The 21,204-nt window shown below is 47.1% G+C and overlaps 1 protein-coding gene across 1 annotated transcript in view; it reads right to left on the reverse strand.

Moving 5' to 3' along the window:
• TMEM161B (transmembrane protein 161B) overlaps positions 1-21,204 on the reverse strand; it is a 223,556-nt gene that overhangs the window by 100,511 nt on the left and 101,841 nt on the right. The window contains exon 8 of the mRNA XM_085632431.1: positions 229-369. Within this exon, the coding sequence (XP_085488557.1) occupies positions 229-369 (141 nt within the window). The remainder of the gene's footprint in view (positions 1-228; positions 370-21,204) is intronic.

Here is a 21,204-nt window from a genome sequence, read left to right on the forward strand (position 1 = left end):
CGGCAAAAGTGCTTTCAAGTGGCCTAGCCTGTGGCATGCATCACATCAGTATATAAATACACAACAAAATATTTCCTATATAATAATGTTTTATTGAAAGAAAACTAAACAGACTAACATGTCATACAAATGAACCGTTCACAATATTAACTCATCAACTGCATGTAATAGAAACCATTTCCAAGATTTTCAGTAGCTTATTCCATTTAATTATAAAAATATCCTTACTGTGTGGACTTTTCGGTTGCTGAATTCAGAGCATCCAGATGCATTTGAGCAAGTCTGAGGCCAGGAAACGTCAAGAAAGCACCAATAAAAGAGCACAGCACAGCCAAAAGGAACTTGAAAGAAAGTTTAGAGACAGGCCCCCTAAGAACAAAGACAAATATTCAGTGAGCTACAGCTTAAAACATGTTATTGAAACTTGACTAGATAATCAGTGATTAGCCATAATTTTCTCCTGCTTCTTATAAAGCAGGGTTGATCATTTAATTAATTTACTTCATCCTCTTTCAGCAAACATTATGACTGAGATGATTCACAAAGCTATTTGAGACCAACCTTTGTGCCCATATAGTAGCATTTACAAGGTCAAAATCATGTTCCTAAATAATAAATGGTAGTTCGTAAATTAGATGTTCTAACCTTGAAAATTGCAAGGTGGATTCACGGGAATTTCATGGTAGGTCAACCTGCAAAGTTTGGGGGAAACCTTTTGTAAAGAGTTTCTCAGCCTGAAAAAACTTCAGTTACTTAGATTAATGAAATTATTATTATTTAGGGTGGAAAGGATAAAACACCCCCAAAACTGATGGAAGTATAGCTAAAAAGGGTAAACCACTAGAAAAATATTTCCATCCGAAGAAAAAAACAATATTCAAAGAACAAATGGACTTTTAAGTTTGTTTGTGTGCGTAAATGTTTATGCATGCGAGCATGAGTTATTCCAAGAATCTGCAACAGCCAAACAATCCCAAGGATGCTTGTGGAATCCCATCTCCATTGCCATTCACAGTTAAACGTGAAATATAGATGGTAAATCTCCATCAATAAAATGTTGACTTGCACACCTTGTTGAATCGGGGCTCCTGTAAAATAAAGATTTTGTGATGGAGGGTATTACTGAGGTAGCCAAGAGGGACAAGTGACTTTTCTTAGTTAACACCTTTAACAGTAGATACTCTGTAGGAATCTCACCTCTCTCTATTATGCACCACAATAGAGTACACTGAGCAGAGAGGTCAGGGAGACCCTTATCGTTTTACAGAGGCTCAATTAGATGATAGTAACGCTCTATTTTGTGTGGTAGTGTGGGTGAGAAGTTAGGCGTATCAGAGGCTAGTGCTAAGCATTTGTTGTACACGCAGAGGCAATAAATGATACACACAAAAGGAATGAAGTAGAGACCGAATTAGTAAAATTGTACTTCTATTTATAAAAAATATCTAGACCAAGAACTTAGGGTACAAGGTAAATACTTTTCAGAATACGAGAAAATCACAATAAATGCAACAACCACAGTTGTGTACAATTACGCACAATACATTTTCTATGGAAGGACAAAGGCGATTTTAAAATCAATGCGATGCTGTTACTGGAGTGGTTCACCTTTTAGAATTGTAAGGTTCGAAAGCCAAGGTCCAAAGTTCCAAAGCCAAGTTCTTGGGAGCTTCCTGGATTTCACCAGAAGCAAGGAAAAAGGGAACTTTGTAGCTGGTGCGCTATGAAGAAAGGGGGCCACCTGCAAAAGCAAAGGGGGACTTGCAGGCAAGTGCGAGGGCTCTCAAGGGAGAATAGAGGTTACAAGGGCTCTGGAGGCCCTGGAGCACAGCTGGTTCGAAGATGCCCAGGCCGGGCGGACAGGGTTCAGTGAAGATGTGCAGCTTGACAACGGCATGCAAAGAAGCACCTCGCGCTTAGGGGCTAGCGCCTTGGAGCGATGATTCTAGAGCTGCTGTGCCACTGCTGAGGTGGGTCTCATGAGTCCTGAAGTACCTTGTCGGTGGTGGCTCCCTGTAGAGTGCGAGTCCGTCTGGACTAGGCTTTGTAGGTTTTTACAGCAAGCGGGTCCAGTAAGCCGGGTATTGGTGCCTTTCAGTTCCGGTGGGTCCGGGTGCCTCAAGACCTGGTGCAGAGGCTGAGCTGAACCTCCAGAGCAAGGGTAGCTGCAGTCGGATATGTCAGTTGGGCTGGGGAGCTGGACCAGACTTTGCTGTTTTAGAGATCTGTGGCTGCAGGGAGATAGTAATTCTATCTCAAGGGAGCTTCTCTGGCGATTTGATAAGTGCTGAAGACTCTCCGGGGTTTGTGGAGGCCACACAGCTACAAGACGAGCTGGAGGATGGTGATTGTCAAGTTCTGTGGCGGCAGGCAGGAGTTTGCACCCAAACTTCACCATGAGGTTTGCAGTTCTCTGTCCAACTGCTGGTCTTTGTTCGTCATCTTCTTGTGTCTGGATACTACTGCTGAGGGTCTGGAACGCCACCTAAATATTACATTTAGGAGCATTTACAGAGGAGTGACAGGCAATGGCCAAAGAGCCCCTTACCTGGGGTGTCTAAACCCTCTGTTATGCCCACCTCCAGTGGGAGGGAGACATAGCCCTAGCCCTGACTGGAGAAGAAAACAAGTTATTTACCTGTAACTACAGTTATCCAGTATTAGTATCTTTCATAGATTCACATGCCTGAATCATTCCCCGTCGCCGAGGCGGGAGTCCCAAGGTAAAATACAAAAGCAGTGCCCAAAGTAAATAACAGTAGGAAGCCAAATGGCCTAAACCTAAGTAGCCTATCTAACTCATATGAAATGAATTAAAAAATTCGTTCCAACCAATCAGCTGCCAGCACCCTCTAGAACCTTCCCAGCAGAGGCAGTTCTCCTCAGATTTTCTTAGCACAAATGGAAAGTAGTAAACCCACATCATAAAGAACTGCCTCGCCGGGGAGGAGGGTGGGTGCATGTGAATCTATGAAAGATACCAATACTGGATAACTGTAGTTACAGGTAAGTAACTTGTTTTCTTATCCAGTATTGGGGTATCTTTCATAGATTCACATGCCTGAATCAGAATAGCAAGCAGTAAGCCAACAAAATGTCGTTTGCGGATGGTGGGAGACAAGGTTAATAAATTCCCCCAATACATCCATAAAGGCCAGAACATAATAGCCTAAATAAACCTTTAAGAAATAGAATGCATATTAAGAAACATTATCAAATAATGCAAAAATATTAACACAAAGAAATATGCATATATAGAGTGAAGAAACATATAAATCAATTACATGCAACATTGCAATATATAAAGAGAAAATACCTGGATCTGATCTTAATGAAAAAGATGTCGAAGAACCGCTTGCCCTACGGCTGCATCCTCCTGTTGTGCAGTAGTGCTTTGTGAAAGTATGGACACTTTTCCATGTCGCAGCACGACAGATATTCTCCAAACTCACTCCGGCAAACAATGCTGTAGAAGCTGCTACAGTCCTGGTAGAATGCGCTTTGACCTTTCTCTGTAAAGGCTTGTTGGCCTTGTCATGGTAGAAATGAATCGTAGAAGCCAGCCATTTGGCTATTGTTGCCTTTGTTACTGCAGTCCCAAATGTGGCTTGGCCATAGGCCACAAACAACTGGTTGGATCGCCTGATATCTTTGGACTTTTGTAAATAGAATTTCAAACAACGCTTCACATCAAGAGAATGTAAAGCTCTCTCAGCTGGCGTGGATGCATCCGGAAAGAAAATCTTTAACTTTACTGATTCATTCAAGTGAAAAAGAGACGGAACTTTAGGAATGAATCTAGGATTTGTTCGAAGAGTTACGCAATCCATATTGAAATGCAAAAAGGGTTCGGTGATAGTGAAGGCTTGGACTTCACTAACGCTTCGTGCAGAAGTCATGGCTAGCAGAATAGCAACTTTCCAAGTGAGAAACTTGAGATCAGCCTTGTGGATAGGCTCAAATGGTCACCTCATCAATTGCACCAACACAGTATTTAACTCCCACTCTGGAGGAGGTGCGCGTATTGGAGGGAAAGCTTGGAAAAGTCCTTTCATAAATTCCTTGACCAGCGAAGATTAACAAAGAGAAGGCTGTTTGGAACGTTTTCTGTATTTGGAGAGAGCAGCGAGATGAACCCTAATCGATGAAAAAACAAGCCCAGATTTAGCCAGGGACAATAAGTAAGGAAGAATTTTTTCAGCAGGCGCTTGAACAGGGTGGACGTTATTCACCTCGCACCAAAAACAGAATTACTTCCATTTTAAATGATAAGTCTTGACTGTACTTTGAGCACGAGACTTAGCCAAAATCTCACAACAGTCTTGAGAGATGTCAAGATCTTTGAATTCTAAGAAATCAGGAGCCATGCGTGCAAGCGCAGTGACTGTGGATCCGGATGGAGTATTTGACCCCCTTCTCTTGACAACATCGTGAGTGTCGGAATCAGGTGAATAGGTTTGTCCTGGGATAGTAGAAGCAGATCCTGAAACCAAAACTGCCTTGGGCAACGGGGTTCAATCAGGATGAGATGGCAACCCTCCAGCTTCATTTTGCGGAGCACTTTCAGAATCAAAGGGATTGGGGGAAAAGCGTATGCACAAATCCCTGACCATCGCATGGACAGGGCATTCCCCCTTGATCCCTGTTGAGGAAATCTGCAGGCGAAATATTGGCATTTCCTGTTTTCCCTCGTTGCAAATAAATCCAATGTTGGTTTCCCCCAAACTTGGAAGATTTTGTCCACCTGCATCTGCTCCAGTTCTCATTCGTGACAGCCCGCTAGAGACCTGCTCAGCGCGTCGGCCAGAATATTGTGGAGCCCCTTGACGTGTTCTGCTCTCATGGTTATCTTGTGGAATGTGTCCCACTCCCACAATTCCTGAGCCTCCTGCGACAGAGACAGCGATTATTTCATCCTTGTTTGTTGATGTAATACATGCTGGTCGTATTGTCGGTACGGACCTGCACTGAGGAACCCGCAATCCTCGGGAGTAAAGCCTGCAGCGAGAGAAAGATGGCGCGAAGCTCCAATCTGTTGATATGCTGTTGTCGGTATTCTTGGGACCATTTTCCTTAAATCTGTAAATCTTGCAGATGGCCTCTCCATCCCTCCATGGAAGCGTCGGTTGTTAAAACAAAATCTGGAGTAGCTGGTAGGAAAGTGAGGCCTTGAGCCAAATTCACTATCTGAGTCCACCAATGCAGAGAATCTATCGTGCGGTGTGTGACCCTGATGGAGTCGTCGAACGATCCTCCGGCTTGCTGCCATTGCAGGTGCAATTCCTCCTGAAGAGGTCTCATTTTGAGCCGTGTTAAAGGTATGGGGTTTATGGCAGATGAACATATCCCCAGAAGAGAAGCAAACATCCGGACCGAAACTGACTTTCTTTTTGAAATTGAAATTGCCAATTTTTGAAGACATAACTGGCGGTCTTTTGACAAGAATGCTTTGCACTGTATCGTGTCCAGCATCGCCCCCAGAAAAGGAATCACATGAAGAGGACGCAGCTGTGACTTGTTCACGTTGCGAGTGAGACCCAGATTTGAAAAGAGATGTAGGCATGTTGTGATAGTGTGATTGGCTGCCTGTTCTGAAGGACCTTTGAGCAACCAATCGTCTAGATACGGGAAAACCTGTATTCCTGGAGATCTCAATGTCGCTACCACTGGTGCCAGGCGTTTTGTGAAGATTCTTGGTGATGATTTCAGTCCGAATGGGAGCACCTTGAACTGATAGTGGACGCCAGCCACTGTGAATCGCTGAAATTTGCGATGCTTGGGGTGTAGAGGGATGTGAAAGTAAGCATCCTCCAGATCTAGAGAAGCCATAAAGTCCCCTTTGTTTAGACAGCTTAACACCTCGGAAAGTGTGACCATCCGGAAGTGTTGCTTTTTGAGGAATTTGTTGAGCTTGCGGAGATCTAGGATCGGACGCCACCCCCTTGACTTCTTCTTGATGAGGAAGAAACAAGAGTAGAATCCGGTTCTTATTTGGGACGCAGGGACTTTTTCACATTCTTCCGAAGCATCTTTAAAGATTCTTTGAACAATAAGTGAAGACGAGGGGGACCCCTGGGCGGGGTAGTAGGTGGCTGTTTGATGAATTCCAAGGTGTGACCTTTACTCACTAAGTCAAGAACCCATCGGTCCGAATTGATCCGATGCCACTTGTGAGCAAAAGATGACATTTTTTCGTCCACGGGGAGGGAGGGAACGAGGACTGGCGTCCTGCGTAGATCATTGCTTCCTGTTGGTCTCGCGACCTTGAATGTTCGATCGCTTTCGACCACCCTGACGGGAGAAACCAGCCGAAGAGGATTGTCGGTAGGATGATTGGCCGTAAGGCTGTCTATACGGTGTCTGATACGGTCTATTTTGCTGATTTTGATATAGCAAAACCGTGTCCCCTTGCACCTCTGAATGATCTGCGCCTGTATTGTAGAGCGCCGCGCAATTTAGCAGTATCAGTTTCCATTTTTATAGCAGGGAGGGCCTCATCAATGTGCTTTCCGAATAAGGATTCCCCATCATACCCCAGGTCTAAGATCTTAGTCTGTACTTCTGGCCTAAAAGACGTGGCTTTAAGCCATCCTTGGCGTCTGAGTACTGAAGCTCCAGCAAGTTGTCTAAAGCTGGTGTTTGCAATGTCCAGAGCGCAATCGATGATCTCAGATGCGGCTCGTTCTCCCTCTAAAAGTATCTTTCTTGCATCCTGCTAACGGTCCTCAGGGATAAGGTCAAGAAATTCCGTCAAATCTAACCACATCTGGCGGTCATAACGGCTGAGAATAGCCAGAGAATTTGCAGCTTTGATAGATGCTGCCGCTATGCTGGAATATTTTTTACCTATAAGGTCTAGCCTCCGTCCTTCTTTGTCAGGCGGTGTTGTTATGGGCGTAGCCGGATTTTTGGATCTTTGTTGGGCGGCTTGTGATATCACCGAATCCGGTCGGGGATGACCAATCAAGCAAGATGGGGTATCAGGAGGAGCACGGTACTTTTTTATCAGTGCGAGGGAGTACAGCCGGAATGGAAGCAGGCATTTTCATAATCTTAATTCCAGATATAATCAATGTTAAGAATTGCTCTTGTGATCTTCCCATATTCTTACAGTAACTGGTAATTGAAATCTAGATGCTGCTTGTTGCGTCAAGTTATGAAAACCCCGGATGTCCTCAGGGGGAGAATCCGAAGGCTGAGGCTTGGGAGGAGAAGGCATTGGTATGACGTAATCATCCCAAGGATCCGTATAAGTATCTTTATCAGGTAATTCAGCCTCTTCAACCTCTTACTCCGAAGAAGGAGCGTCATGATGTCCTTGCGACGATCAACCAGGAGAGTGAGGCGACGAAGCAGGAACCCCTGTCTGAGGTAACGGATCAGGAACCTCTGTTGGCGGAGGTGGAAATTTTGGAGTAGGCTGTTGTGGTGGAAACCTCGGACAGTAATCCGCCAGCATGGTTTGGAGATCTTGAATGAGCGTAGGGGGAAGAGGACTCATTTCTCTGTGATACGACTCCCTTCTGGGAGGTCTATGATATGGGACAGCAAGATCTTCCTGATAATAATGCTCATGATATTCTTCATCATCCTCCTCTTGGCACTTGATGTTAAGTTCAGAGGGGTGGTGAGCTATGCCCAACGGTCCCTCGTCATCATCTTCGTCATCAACCTCATCTTCGACATAAGTTTCCAAGATATGAGATGGCAATAGAGGAGATATCTTACTGTAATCCTGCCATTGGTACGTTTTCAACTGAAAAGGAGTATATGATATGGGCGTTGAATGTAATGGGTGCGAGACTGATAAACTTGCCGTCGACAGCTTCTTAGTCAATGGGCCCTTCGTCGTCGGCGGGACTGTCGTAGATGGGCTCCTCGCCGACGGGCTCTTCGTCAATGGAACGGACGTCGACGGGACTGTCGTCGACGTAGCAGACATCGATGCGATAGATTTCAAAGAGGAAAGTACCTTTGTCGAAGAGCTCGACGACGACACATCGAAGATGTTTTAGACGATGAACTCTTCGTCGACGAGTCTTTAAGACCAGGTTTCTCGTAGATCTTAGATGACACAATAGGTGAAGAACTAGCCATTGTCGAGACGGTAGCAGTCGACAAGGGGGCAGCAGAAGTGACAGAAACCGTCGATGATGGAACCAGTGTGTGAGTTTTAAGCTGGATTTTACTCACAGTTTTAGAAGTTGAAGGCCTCTTGGATTCCTCAGAGGGCGAAGACAGCGTTGACCCAGAGATAGGTTTAAGGAACCTCTGTGAATGGTCAGAAACAGCATGGGAGGACTTATGATGTTTTCTCCGTTCACTGGAAGAGCTATCTCGAGAACTAGCCCTTTTTCTTGAAGTTGAGGCCTTATCTTCCTCAGCCTGAGGAAGATTTGAGCCATAAGAGAAGCCTTGCCTCCCTATCCCTCAGAGTTTTAGGAAGGAAAGTACAGCAAATTCTACAATCCTTAGCAACATGCTCTGGATGAAGGCAGTAGATGCAGTCCTTGTGTTGGTCATCCAACCCTCTTCTTCTCACAAGTCCTGCAGATCTAAAAAGGGCCTATTTATCAGAAATCCTGAAGAAAAGAAGTGAAAAACTGAGTAGGCACTCAGAGACTCCCTTCCACACGACGTGCGGTAAAAATCTGAAGAGAACAGCCTCTGCTGGGAAGGTTCTAGAGGGTGCTGGCAGCTGATTGGTTGGAACTAATTTTTTAGTTAATTTCATATAATGAGGTAGATAGGCTACTTGGGTTTAGGCCTTTTGGCTTCCTTTTAGCCTACTACTGTTATTTTCTTGGGGCACTGCTTTTGTATTTTACCGTGGGACTCCCGCCTCGGCGACGGGGAATGATTCAGGCATGTGAATCTATGAAAGATACCCCAATACTGGATAAGTCCGACAATCTTTAAGATGGTGGGCACTGAAAAATGTGCTTCACCTCTCCTCCAGCACATGATGGGTGGAGTTGGCAGAGGGTGGCACACCTATTTTTTCTATGTTTCCCGCCTGTCTTCCTGCCAAAAGATTTTGAGGACAGGGGTTTGGGGGGTGGAGCAGGCTGCTTATTCTATCAGGAGAGGCTGGGATCACGCTGCAAAGGCAGCAAGGTCTTTGAAGCTTACCCCCGCAGATGGCACGTCCTGGCCGGGGAGGGGGAAGGTGTGAAAACCTCCGCCCAGGACAGGCTTTGTTCAAGACCTCTGAGTGCGCTGGCACTAACCCCATAAGGTCAGAACTCGGTCTGATGTTAACAAGCTGGCTTAGACCAGTCGGTGACCACACTAAGGAATGGTAGATTTCAGGAGACCTCTCTAAAGGAGTCCTCAGTGTGCAATTAATAATAAATCTGACACTGAAATCAGTGCAGGTTTATTAAGACTAGATGTTTTGTACCAAACATCCCATAATACAGTGAAGCCATCATGGTGCTGGGGAACTCACAGTTCCACGAGTGTCCAGCCCATGTACTCTCTATGGCTTCCCTGTTCTCTTACCATATCCAATAATAAACATGGATATTGCGGGGGCATATCTACTCAGGCAGATATGTCCTCACAGGATATATAGTGCATCCTGCCTTAGGGCTATAAGGCCTGCCAGTGGATTGTCTTATCTATATCCCATGCAGTGTCTGTGGGCATACACACAGGGATGTGTGCCATGTTGACTCTTCGGTTTTATCTGCACCAAGACACGTAGTCTGCAACGGCAGTGTGCATGGCCTTGGTGAGGGGACTCTAGGGTGGCCCAATTTGCGCTGCTACCCTTGGGAGGGGTCCCTCTTCAGTGCCAATGCCCTAGGTGTCAGGGGTACCATTTACCAGGGACTTATAAGGGGTAATGAAATTGTGCCAACTGGTAAACAACAAGCCTTGGCATAGCCAATAGGTCTCGCCTTCGGGACCTTATAAGTGTTTAGCCATGCATCGGTTGATGTTGCAGAACCAAGGATATTGTGCTGCATAACTAAATATTTATAAGGGTCCAAAGGCGAGACCTATTGGCTATGTTTTTCAATAGTGAAGGCAGTAATCCTTGTTATTGGCAGGGTGAATGTGCACACTGAGCAGCATTTGCTGCTGCTTTTGGGCCAGTCCAGACCTGGTTGCATCTTTTTGTTATTATGCTGGGGAGAAGGGTTTCCATTACTTATCAGGTGACATTTGTGTCAGAGGATGGCGCTCTATGTCACATGACACCAAGTACTATAATGTGACCTATCCGTAGCTGCTTCCTGCGAACTATAACACCGTGAATCCTGACTTGTTAATCCTAAATACTTGAGCTGCTGTCGCCCTTCATTTCTTTCAACTTTCCCTTTAGATTTATTTATTTCTGAATGGTGAAAATGTCTATGACGTACAGAAAAGCCAGAAAGAACCACCATGGAGGCCACAGTTACTAGCAGTACATGATAGCGATAGTTGGAAACAAAATCTATAGGGGCAGAAAACTGATTTGGATATAATGACCCGCCACCCATGTATACTGTTTATTCTCGCTTCAGATTGGGAGTTCTGCCAATGGACCAGCAATCCAGGCTGTGACAAGGTGTTGTTGCCACATCTGGTCTGTGCCAGATTGACACCAGAACAATAGAAATATCTGCCCATGAGGTATTTCTTACATCAGCTAATTAAACACTATAAAGCACCATAGCACGGCCACTAGAATTAAGTGGCAGTGAAGAATAGGGTTGACATAATTATGCAGCAAGGAAAGTCGAATATGTAACATAATGTGGCACAATATGTAGCAGTAATATTTCAGTTTTTTGACAGTTTAACAACTACTAATAGTGTATGAGCAAAGCCGCACCACATTAGTACCAGTTTAACACCTGAATGCAGCAATCGTCAACTGAAAGCTGACCAGTTAACCCTTGCAGAGGGTTTGCCACTTCTGCCGAACCACATATGACCCCTTTTGTTTAGAAAGTGTCTACACTTGTCTATGAATCCTCTTGTCTACACTGTGTGCTCGAGCTTAGCAACAGTTTCTGAAAGTTAGATTCTAGAGTCTTCACTGTGTGTAATGCCGAGCGCGGACTTCGGAGACACAATCGGTGTTTATTTATTCAACGGTAGCTGCCTTCCATTCAAAAGACTGATCGTGACGGATTGTGCATAGTTCGTACATTACAGTACGTGTCAAGTGTGTGTGTGGTATGTACACTACAGTACGTGTCAAGTGTGTGCGCCTATGACTACCGATGTTGACACGTTGTAGTTGTGGAACAGCTGCAGGCTTGCATTTAAAACAGAATTATTGTATTTTTTGGTGGTCGCTGCCCCTCCTCACATGCCTGACATACTCAGATTGCTACCTATCACAGCTGTGAGGAAATGAGGCGCCCACCCTTGTTCACCTCACAGCACTGCGCCTGCTCCTGTAGCATACGACACAGCGCCAAGAGGAGTAAAGAGGAGCTAGACATCCAGGGGAGTTTCAGTAAGCTGGGAAAGCGTGTGGTCGGGGACAGAGGAGAGGTACACATAGGAATAGGTGTGTGGCTCTGGAGGTGTACAGAGTCGGAGGCTGCAAGTGAGTGTTACAAAGTTCGGAGGGTGTGCGTCGAAGAACTGCCATCTGTGGGGTCTGCACGTGAAACAGCTGGGAGACACGATCAGTGTTTATTTATTTATTTTACTCACTTGTATAGCGCAAACGAATCATCCCCACAGGGATCTCTCGGCGCTTAAAGAAATGAGCACTCATAGTCAGTCTCCTAGAACAACCACGTCTTCAGAAGTTTCTTAAAACCGGATATCTCAGTGAAAGACCGGATATTTTCTGGTAGGGAGTTCCAGTGACTAGGGGCCAGATACGAAAAGGCACGGCCCCCCATTTTCACTCTGTTAATTCTATGAAGACACAGAAAATTACGATTACTAGATCTTAGATGCCGCATAGGATTATAGAAGGTAATTTTCTTGTTAAGGTAGGCAGGGCCCTTCCCCTGTAAGGCCTTGAAGACCACACATAGCATCTTAAATGTAGCTCGTTTCCTAATCGGAAGCCAATGAAGTTGGCTCAGGAGGGGAGCAGAGGGAGTAAGGGCCGGCTTATTAAGGGCAAGACGTGCTGCCATGTTCTGCAGCACCTGTAGTCTGGATAATAGGTCTTCCCTTATTCCGACAAGCAAGGCATTGCCATAATCCAGTCGGCTCACCAAGAGTGACTGGATAAGGGAAGTTCTAGCCGAGAGTGGAATCCAAGGAAAAATCTTCCTTAGCATCCTCATAATTCCAAAACAGGTCCCTGACAAACTCTTCACGTGTTCCCCCATGGATAACTTGTTATCGATCCTTATGCCAAGATTCTTGGCCCTTTTTTTGGGGGCAGGTGCCTCTCCCAGCTCAGGAGGCCACCAATCGGGGACCAGATCTCCTCGGCCTTCCCAAACAATATCTCTGCTTTAGCCAAGTTGAGCTGTAGGAAGTTCTTCCTCATCCAAGTTGCGATGCAAGACATCCAGCTTTTAAATTTTAATTGAGTGGATGCAATGTCATCCCCAATGGGGACAATCAGCTGCGTGTCATCGGCATACGAAATAGTCTCAAACCCGCAGCTTCTGATGATTTCTGCCAACGGAGCCACATACACATTAAACAGGGTGGGACTCAGGATAGATCCTTGCGGGACTCCCCTGTCCACCAATGAGGTTTGTGACACAAAAGTACCCAAATGAACGCTCTGAGTGCGCACTGACAGATAGCTTTGTATCCACTTAAGGGCCAGGTCTCTGGCACAGATCCCCCAGAGTCTGTTCAACAGGATCCTGTGAGAGATGGTGTCAAAGGCTGGGAGACACGATCAGTGTTTATTTATTCAACGGTAGCTGCCTTTCATTCAGAAGACTGAGCATGACGGATTGTGCGTAGTTTGTACATTACAGTACGTGTGAAGTGTGCCTCTCGGGTTTAAACAAGCATCGGCATACAAATCGAACATGGTGACCAGTACGGGGTTGTTTGCTCTCCCCCACGCCCCAGTGACACACTCAGGAGGGACACCCTCAGTAATGACACCCAGTAGTGACACATCCATGAGTGATAGCCTCAGGAGAGACACACAGGACTGACAAACTTAAGAGTGACACGCCCAGGAGTGACACACTCTGGAGTGTAAGTACAAGGGCCCCTGTCCCTACAGGCTGGACTCATTAAGATGTGGCCGAACGGTTAGAGCATATGACCTCGAAGCTGGGTAACCAGGTTCGAGTCTCTGCGGCTCAACCTCTTGTGATTCTGGGCAAGTCACTTCATCTCCCAGCGCCTAACAAAACATGGATGTGCCCGTCTGGAACAGCTGGTGCTCGTGTAAAGCGCCATGATACCTCCAGGTTGAATTCGAGCTATATAAAACTGCGAGACAAAAAACACGGCTCTTACACGCCCGGAAATTGCTTGTACTGTCTCCACGCAAGGAAGCTAGAGATGTTTAGGAACGACTGCTGTGTCACAAAATGCCATGAAGGTGCTTGTGTGTGGCATAGAAGGACTCCCTGCAGATAAATCACGGATTACAGTGACATAGTGCATGACAGTAAGAAAATAACAAGTGCTCGCCATGATGTTTTCATCGCCTTTTTCTGCCGTCCCACTTGGACGGCCTCGCCTGCTAAAAGGTTTCTTGTCTTTATGGGGCCATGTGTTTGGCTCCATAAAGAAGATAAGAAACCTTTTACGCCAGCAGGAAGTCAGACGAGCCAGTCCAACTGGGACGGCTCTAAAAGAGAAAAGTGTACGTCACTGGAAGCTCTTTTCCAATGGCTGGCCACCGTTTAGCATAAACGGTGACGCCAGCCAATGGAAAAGAGGGGCGGGGCTTAAACCCTGCTAGTGAAAGCTACCCAAAAACAAAATCTCGCCAGCGAGACTGCGCATGTCTGCGCGGCCTACGCTAGCCGAGAAAAAGGGAAAAAGCTTCTGGCACAAGGGACTAGTTTGGCAGGGACCCTGTGCACTTCCAGTCGAAATTACATCATTTTCCAAGAAAAACTTCGGGACTAACCATGTTCAAAAGAGGCACTTTCCTACATACTCTAACTGCAGATTCTCCCCCTTATGAACTTTCCCGGGAGGCAGACTGCATCCAAAAACTTTGACAGCAATTTCTTTGTGTGTCTGTAGGTGCTGTTGTGCGGTTCCGCATTGGATCGGTTTCACCCAGGAGGTGACAGCCAGGCCACTATATCAGCATCACCCCTGCGATTTGATGACAATTTCTTTCTGATCTCTATACACGCCGATGGACACAGAGGTCATAGAAATCAGATTATGCCAGTTTGTAGATCTCTAGGTTTGGCATCTTATTAGTGGACTGTTGGGTCCATTCCACAGAACAGGGAGAAGGATGGGTCAGTGAGGAATCTGTAGTAGGGTCTGGGAGATGCCTTGAGTGTTCATCAGCTCCAGAAACGTAGCGCCTGCTGGCACATGGCAAACAACCCCATACAGCCCTGTTTGTTGCTAGTACCACATGGTTGTCATAATGTCTGTGAGGACCTGATGGTCATAAGGAATGCCTTCAATTTCAAACAAATCGCTTGCAAACCCCACAAGTTGATGTGGAGCCAAGTCTCCACCACGGACCAGAGTCGTCTGATCTCCACATCTCACAAACAGCCTTCCTCAACCAAGCAACAATGCATCCGTCGCACCCGTAGCCGTGGGAGGGGTAGGAAGAGGGGTCTGCTGCAATCTCCTATTGACAACTGGATCGAATCAAATAGGTTCCGTTGGCCCTGGTCACGACTACATCTACCGACACGTGGTGTACAAAATAAGATGGACTGGGATGCAGTCCAGAGTGATTACCAGTGGCTCGCAGGCTCGGTCTTTTGCTGCTCTCAATCAGACATTCCTGAACTAACGTGTGGAGCTGCTGGGATTACAAACACAGGAAAGTGTGCCTCTGACTTCAGGACTCTCACCGCCAGGACTGCGAGGACCAGGGCGCTTTGCGCTAAGAACATCGCCAGCACCTGGGGCCATCTTCCTGACCCCTCCCCTGAAAGGTACTTCGCGCCTCGCGGCCCCCGCTTCGCGGGAGCCGCTCGCAGGCTCGGTCTTTTGCTGCTCTCAATCAGACATTCCTGAACTAACGTGTGGAGCTGCTGGGATTACAAACACAGGAACGTGTGCCTCTGACTTCGGGACTCTCACCGCCAGGACTGCGAGGACCAGGGCGCTTTGCGCTAAGAACATCGCCAGCACCTGGGGCCCTCTTCCTGACCCCTCCCCTGAAAGGTACTTCACGCCTCGCGGCCCCCGCTTCGCGGGCGCCGCTCGCAGGCTCGGTCTTTTGCTGCTCTCAATCAGACATTCCTGAACTAACGTGTGGAGCTGCTGGGATTACAAACACAGGAAAGTGTGGCTCTGACTTCGGGACTCTCACCGCCAGGACCAGGGCGCTTTGCGCTAAGAACATCGCCAGCACCTGGGGCCCTCTTCCGGACCCCTCCCCTGAAAGGTACTTCACGCCTTGCGGCCCCCTCTTCACGGGTGCCGCTCGCAGGCTCGGTCTTTTGCTGCTCTCAATCAGACATTCCTGAACTAACGTGTGGAGCTGCTGGGATTACAAACACAGGAACGTGTGCCTCTGACTTCGGGACTCTCACCGCCAGGACTGCGAGGACCAGGGCGCTTTGCGCTAAGAACATCGCCAGCACCTGGGGCCCTCTTCCTGACCCCTCCCCTGAAAGGTACTTCACGCCTCGCGGCCCCCGCTTCGCGGGCGCCGCTCGCAGGCTCGGTCTTTTGCTGCTCTCAATCAGACATTCCTGAACTAACGTGTGGAGCTGCTGGGATTACAAACACAGGAAAGTGTGGCTCTGACTTCGGGACTCTCACCGCCAGGACTGCGAGGACCAGGGCGCTTTGCGCTAAGAACATCGCCAGCACCTGGGGCCCTCTTCCTGACCCCTCCCCTGAAAGGTACTTCACGCCTCACGGCCCCTGCTTCACGGGTGCCGCTCGCAGGCTCGGTCTTTTGCTGCTCTCAATCAGACATTCCTGAACTAACGTGTGGAGCTGCTGGGATTACAAACACAGGAACGTGTGCCTCTGACTTCGGGACTCTCACCGCCAGGACTGCGAGGACCAGGGCGCTTTGCGCTAAGAACATCGCCAGCACCTGGGGCCCTCTTCCTGACCTCTCCCCTGATTATTTGAGGCACGCCCATACCCGCACGAGCGGGACGCGAGCGGGGCGTAGACCGGGGCGAAGCCCGGGCCAAGGGCGGGCCCGTCCGAGCACGGTAGAGGTCAGGTCGGGGCATTTCTCTGTGCTACCTGGGACAGTAATACGTGAGTGAAGACATTGCTCAATTTGCCTACGTTGGATGCTCTGTGACATTGTACGAAAGGCCCTCTAGGTATTCTTCCTTGTCCCCGTCTTTAAACCATTTAGCAGAACCAGGCAATGGCAACTGCAGGTTTGGGGAAGGGGCGGAAGTCCCTCTGTGGGACTGGAGTGGTCGGAACTTTGGATAACTTCATCACTAGGGCTACCTCGGTTTTACAGAAGGAAATCGAGCTAACGGAAAAAAGACTTTCCCTAGATCAAGATTTTATTAAACGATCCTCATTGGGCAATATTGCTCTAGCAAAGTCACCTACAGACATCAGTTTGCTAAACCCATCTTCAGACCTTAATGCAATAGATTATAGAGGTGATGGGAATGGTCCTACAACAATTAATTGTAAAGCTTGTAGCTTATCTGAGCATGGTGACCTCACTGGGCCTGACCTCTCCTCATTTACGAAGAATGTCGGAACAACCAGATCTGGCTTATTAATCCGCAATGAGGAAGTTAATGCTAAATTGACAGACCAGGTTGTGAGACGCAAGCGGGGTGGTACAGCTTTGTCCAACAAAAGATCAAAAATTCAAAAACGGGCAAATGCTGGAAACCCGGACCCCGTGGGCAACATAGACCCCCAGCATATAGCGATCCAAGGTACTGAGGGCACGATGGGAATGGAACTCGGCAGAGATTTCTGGACAAAAATGGAGCAGATTTTCACCGCGACTTGCCGCCCTATTTGCAATAGACTTGATTTCATTGAAAAAAAACTTTCGAATCTAGAACTAATGTTTGTTGCATCGTCTGGGGATAAGGTGACAAGGGTTGGGGGGGGGGGGTGGGGGTCTAAAGCAGATACAGATGAGTCAAATTGTCCTGCTCTTAAATCAATTAATATCCCAATAGATTTAACAGATCAATCCACCCTCCAGGATAACAGATTAGGTACCAACACTCAAGTAGAACCTAATGACCCAACCCCATTAGCCTTATCAGGGAATTCAAGGAGTAAGGTGAATCTTGTCACTGCCACTCCATCGCCTGAGCTGAGAAATCCCGACCCTATTTCTGACAAGCCTATCCAACCGCAACTAGGGTCTATCGCTAAATCTCAGTTACCCTGCCTGGATCTCCCACCTGAATCTGTTCCATATGTAGTGGTTCTAGTGGGAGTCCCCCCTTTGAACTATGGAACAAGGGAGGATTCTAGCGAACTTAAAAATAAGTGTATGCATTGGCTAAATTGTAACAAACCTCTCCCTAACCAGTGCAGAAGCGAGATATTACTTGTAAGACGGATAAATTGGGTAGGCCCAAGAGTTAAGGACATACAGGGTGACTGTGTTATAATCAATTTCAGAGACCCAAGAACAGTCAGGTATATCTGCACAACCCAGTTTGGCAGCTATGGCAGCTCTCAATCAGCCATTAAAGCTCTTCCACTTACTTATTTTTACCCGGGTCCCTCCCATCACGGGATTGAGGCGTATCGGGGGTGCGGGGTGGATGGTTTGGGAAATGGTCAGGATAAATTTTTCTATTGTCCCTCCAACGCAATTCAAGTCTATGAACAATTTTGTCCGCCCCCACTTGAAGTATTTCACCATAATAACAGATTCAGTGTCCTTGATCAGGTGGATTGACGTCCAAGTTATAGTGTTATTTCCATCTCGGCTGGGGAACAGAATGGGTCACCCGACAGCAACACGGGCCCGAAGGATCGGAAATTTAACTCCTCCCAGCTGGGGCTATTAAAAAAACCACCCAGTTTGGATGTTATGGAGGAATTATCCTGGGATAACCCAAAGAGCACCCGGGGAGAGCCATACATACCGCCAGTGTTGGGTGGGTTGGTGAATGTTTGTGTGCAGGAAAACCTGGCGAGGGCAATTATCTCCCCAGCTACTAATAGGTCTGCTGGCGATTTGATTCCTGCCACAAGCAAGCCAAAGTCGAGTATCAATTTGCTCTCATGGAATGTGGCAGGTCTTAAGATTAAATTGATCTGTGAAGACTGGGGCATTTTCATAGACACCTTCGATGTCTGCCTAATGCAAGAGACATGGGCTCTCGAAAATTTTCAACGGGCTGGTTTTGTGTCCTTCAACACTCTTGCAGTAACAAGTGGTAGGGGGGGGGGGGGGGGGAGACCTTCAGGGGGCCTTAGTACCTGGGTGGCCTTGCACCTGGGTGTTACAGCAAGACAGCTTCAAACCAGCTCAGACGACATTCAATGCGTCTTACTTGATTTGCCCGGAAATACACATTTGGCTCTCTTGAATGTCTACTCTAGACCTTCCTCGAGTGGCCGGGAATCTAAGGTTATATTACTTCTGAATGATTACATTCTGTCCCTAGACCCCGAATACTCCGTGATTGTGGGTGGTGACTTTAATTGCCAATACGAACCACTCAGTCTGTTGGATCTAGACGATCCAAATGCGGAAAATGCACATTGGACCATTCCTGACCCCTTGATTCCCATGGTTAAGGTCTGGACCCCTCTGGTACTATAAATTATTGCTCTTACTCTTTCTTTATCGTTAAGGGCATGTAATGGCAAATTTAAATCGGACAGACCCGGACGTGATACCTTTAATAGAGTGGGGCAAACTTCAATTTTGGATTATATCCTCATCGAATTTAGATCGTGGGATAAGGTGCTTGATTTCAGGGTGTTAGATCGGGACAACAGTGATCACAATGCCTTGGCTATGACACTGAAACCAGGAAGCTGGGGTATGACTAGTTACGACATTGCGGCCCCTCTTACATCACAACCTCTTATCCTGCATAACAACAGACGCAGGGTAAGATGGCTTTGCATTTCTGTCTGCCCAGATAAAATGTCAGATATTTATAGACTTGTCTTGCCCCATCTCAGTGGAATGGCCGAAGCAGGGCTTAACTGTACTTCCACTGAGCGGGAGATCCGGCCTGTAGACATCCATAGTCAGCTAGTATCTAAACTCTTGGATGTGTTCTGTCCGGAAGGGAGTGTGAGGGTCCATTTGGTTAGAAGGCAATTGTGGTACACTGCTGAGTGCAGGAAGTCAAAGAGTGAACTGATCCTGGCAATTAAGGCCAAGGACAAAGCCAGGATCAAAATACTTCGGGCACAGCATAAATAAACAATTGAAAGTCCTGGGAGGACGATAAGTGGGAGGAGATGCGGCTAACCTTACAGTTCAAAGATTTTAAAAGCTTTTGGACTATTGTTGCTAATGGTAGAAAAGCATCTGAGCCCACTACATTTTCTAATATAGCCCCAATAGCCTGGGAAAATCATTTTGGGGGTCTGTATTCGGGCATAAATCACAGTACACCATCTATTATTACCTCTCCCTCCACTTTTGAGTGCCGAGCCGAGGATGTCCCGGCGATCACGATGAAGGAGGTAGAAACCGCTATCCACATGCTGATATCCAACAAAGCGCCGGGCCTGGATAAAATCCCAGGCGATTTCTATCGGTCGGAACCCAAGATATGGGCACCGTATTTTTGTGTCCTGTTCAACTCCATTTTGTATGGCGCAGAACCCCCTGAAACCTGGCGTGGTGCTGAGATTGTGCCAATATTTAAAAAAGGTTGCCCATCACAACCTTCCAACTATAGGCCCATTAGCTTAATTGATATTACTCAGAAGCTATTTGGACGTATAATCTTGGAGAGGTTGCAGAGGTGGGAGGCAGACAATAACATCTTAAGCACTTTGCAGGCGGGTTTTAGAAAGGGCGTTTCAACTGTGGACCAGATATTCCGACTTCAGGTCCTTTACTGGAAGACTGTGAGCTTGGAGGGTGGCAGCCTCTACCTTATTTTTTTTGACCTGAGGTCAGCATTTGACCTGGTGCCACGAGAAAATCTGTGGAGAGTCCTTCAGGCACTTAATGTTCCTCCATATCTTTTGGATGTCCTGAGAAGACTCCACACAGAAAACTTCGCTCAGGTCAGATGCGGGAAATATGGAGAGCTGTCTGAACACTTCCCTGTAAATCAAGGAGTCCGTCAAGGATGCGTGTTGGCACCCACGCTATTCTGTTTATACATTAACGGGCTCATAAAACACCTGGAAGGCATCAAGGACACTGATATCCCAAGACTAGCTATGGGTAGGGTACCAGCTTTGATGTTCGCTGACGACACTCTGTTGTTGTCGCGAACGTCTACTGGTATCCAGCGTATTCTAGACGGTTTTGTGGATTTCTGTGGTGAAAGAGGCCTGGAGATTAACTTAGCGAAAACCAAATTTATGATCCTTAAACCCCCCCCCCCCCCCACAAGTATACACGTCCAAACCCAGCGCTGAATGGTATTCCCCTTGAGCGGGTAAAGACATTTGGATATTTGGGGATCATACTCCAGGAAGACCTCGGATGGGGAGGGGGGGGGGTCAAGTCGCTAACTCCACATTAAAATGGTCTCAAAACAACAGGAGGAATTTCCAAACTCTTCAGAGGATCGGTTTCCAAGCCAGTAGCACCAGCAATAGAAATCTTCAAAACTCAAGTAAGAGCAGCCTCCATCTATGGAGCAGAACTATGGGGTCATTCCAAGATTTATACCCTAACAAGGACTGAAAACTCCTTTATGAGGAATTTGCCTGGTTTGCCCCCCAGCACCCCGCTGGTACCTATCAGGTTAGATCTGGGGTTGAAGCCCATGGAAGAGGTGGTGGCACTGCGGCCAATGATATATTGGAAGAGACTCTGGTCCAATGCAATTAAAAACAAGAATATTTCTTGGCTAAAGTTTGTTAGGGACACTTGTGTAAAAATTGGCCTTCCTGATTTATGGGGCTCTCCGGAGGCCTCATGTCTGGTTGTTTCTAAGGCCAAATTGGCTGAACAATTCAGACATTTTCATCTTCTGCGCCTGCATT

This window comes from Triturus cristatus, chromosome 2_1 (assembly GCF_964204655.1).
Source record: "Triturus cristatus chromosome 2_1, aTriCri1.1, whole genome shotgun sequence".
Lineage (NCBI taxonomy): Eukaryota > Metazoa > Chordata > Amphibia > Caudata > Salamandridae > Triturus > Triturus cristatus.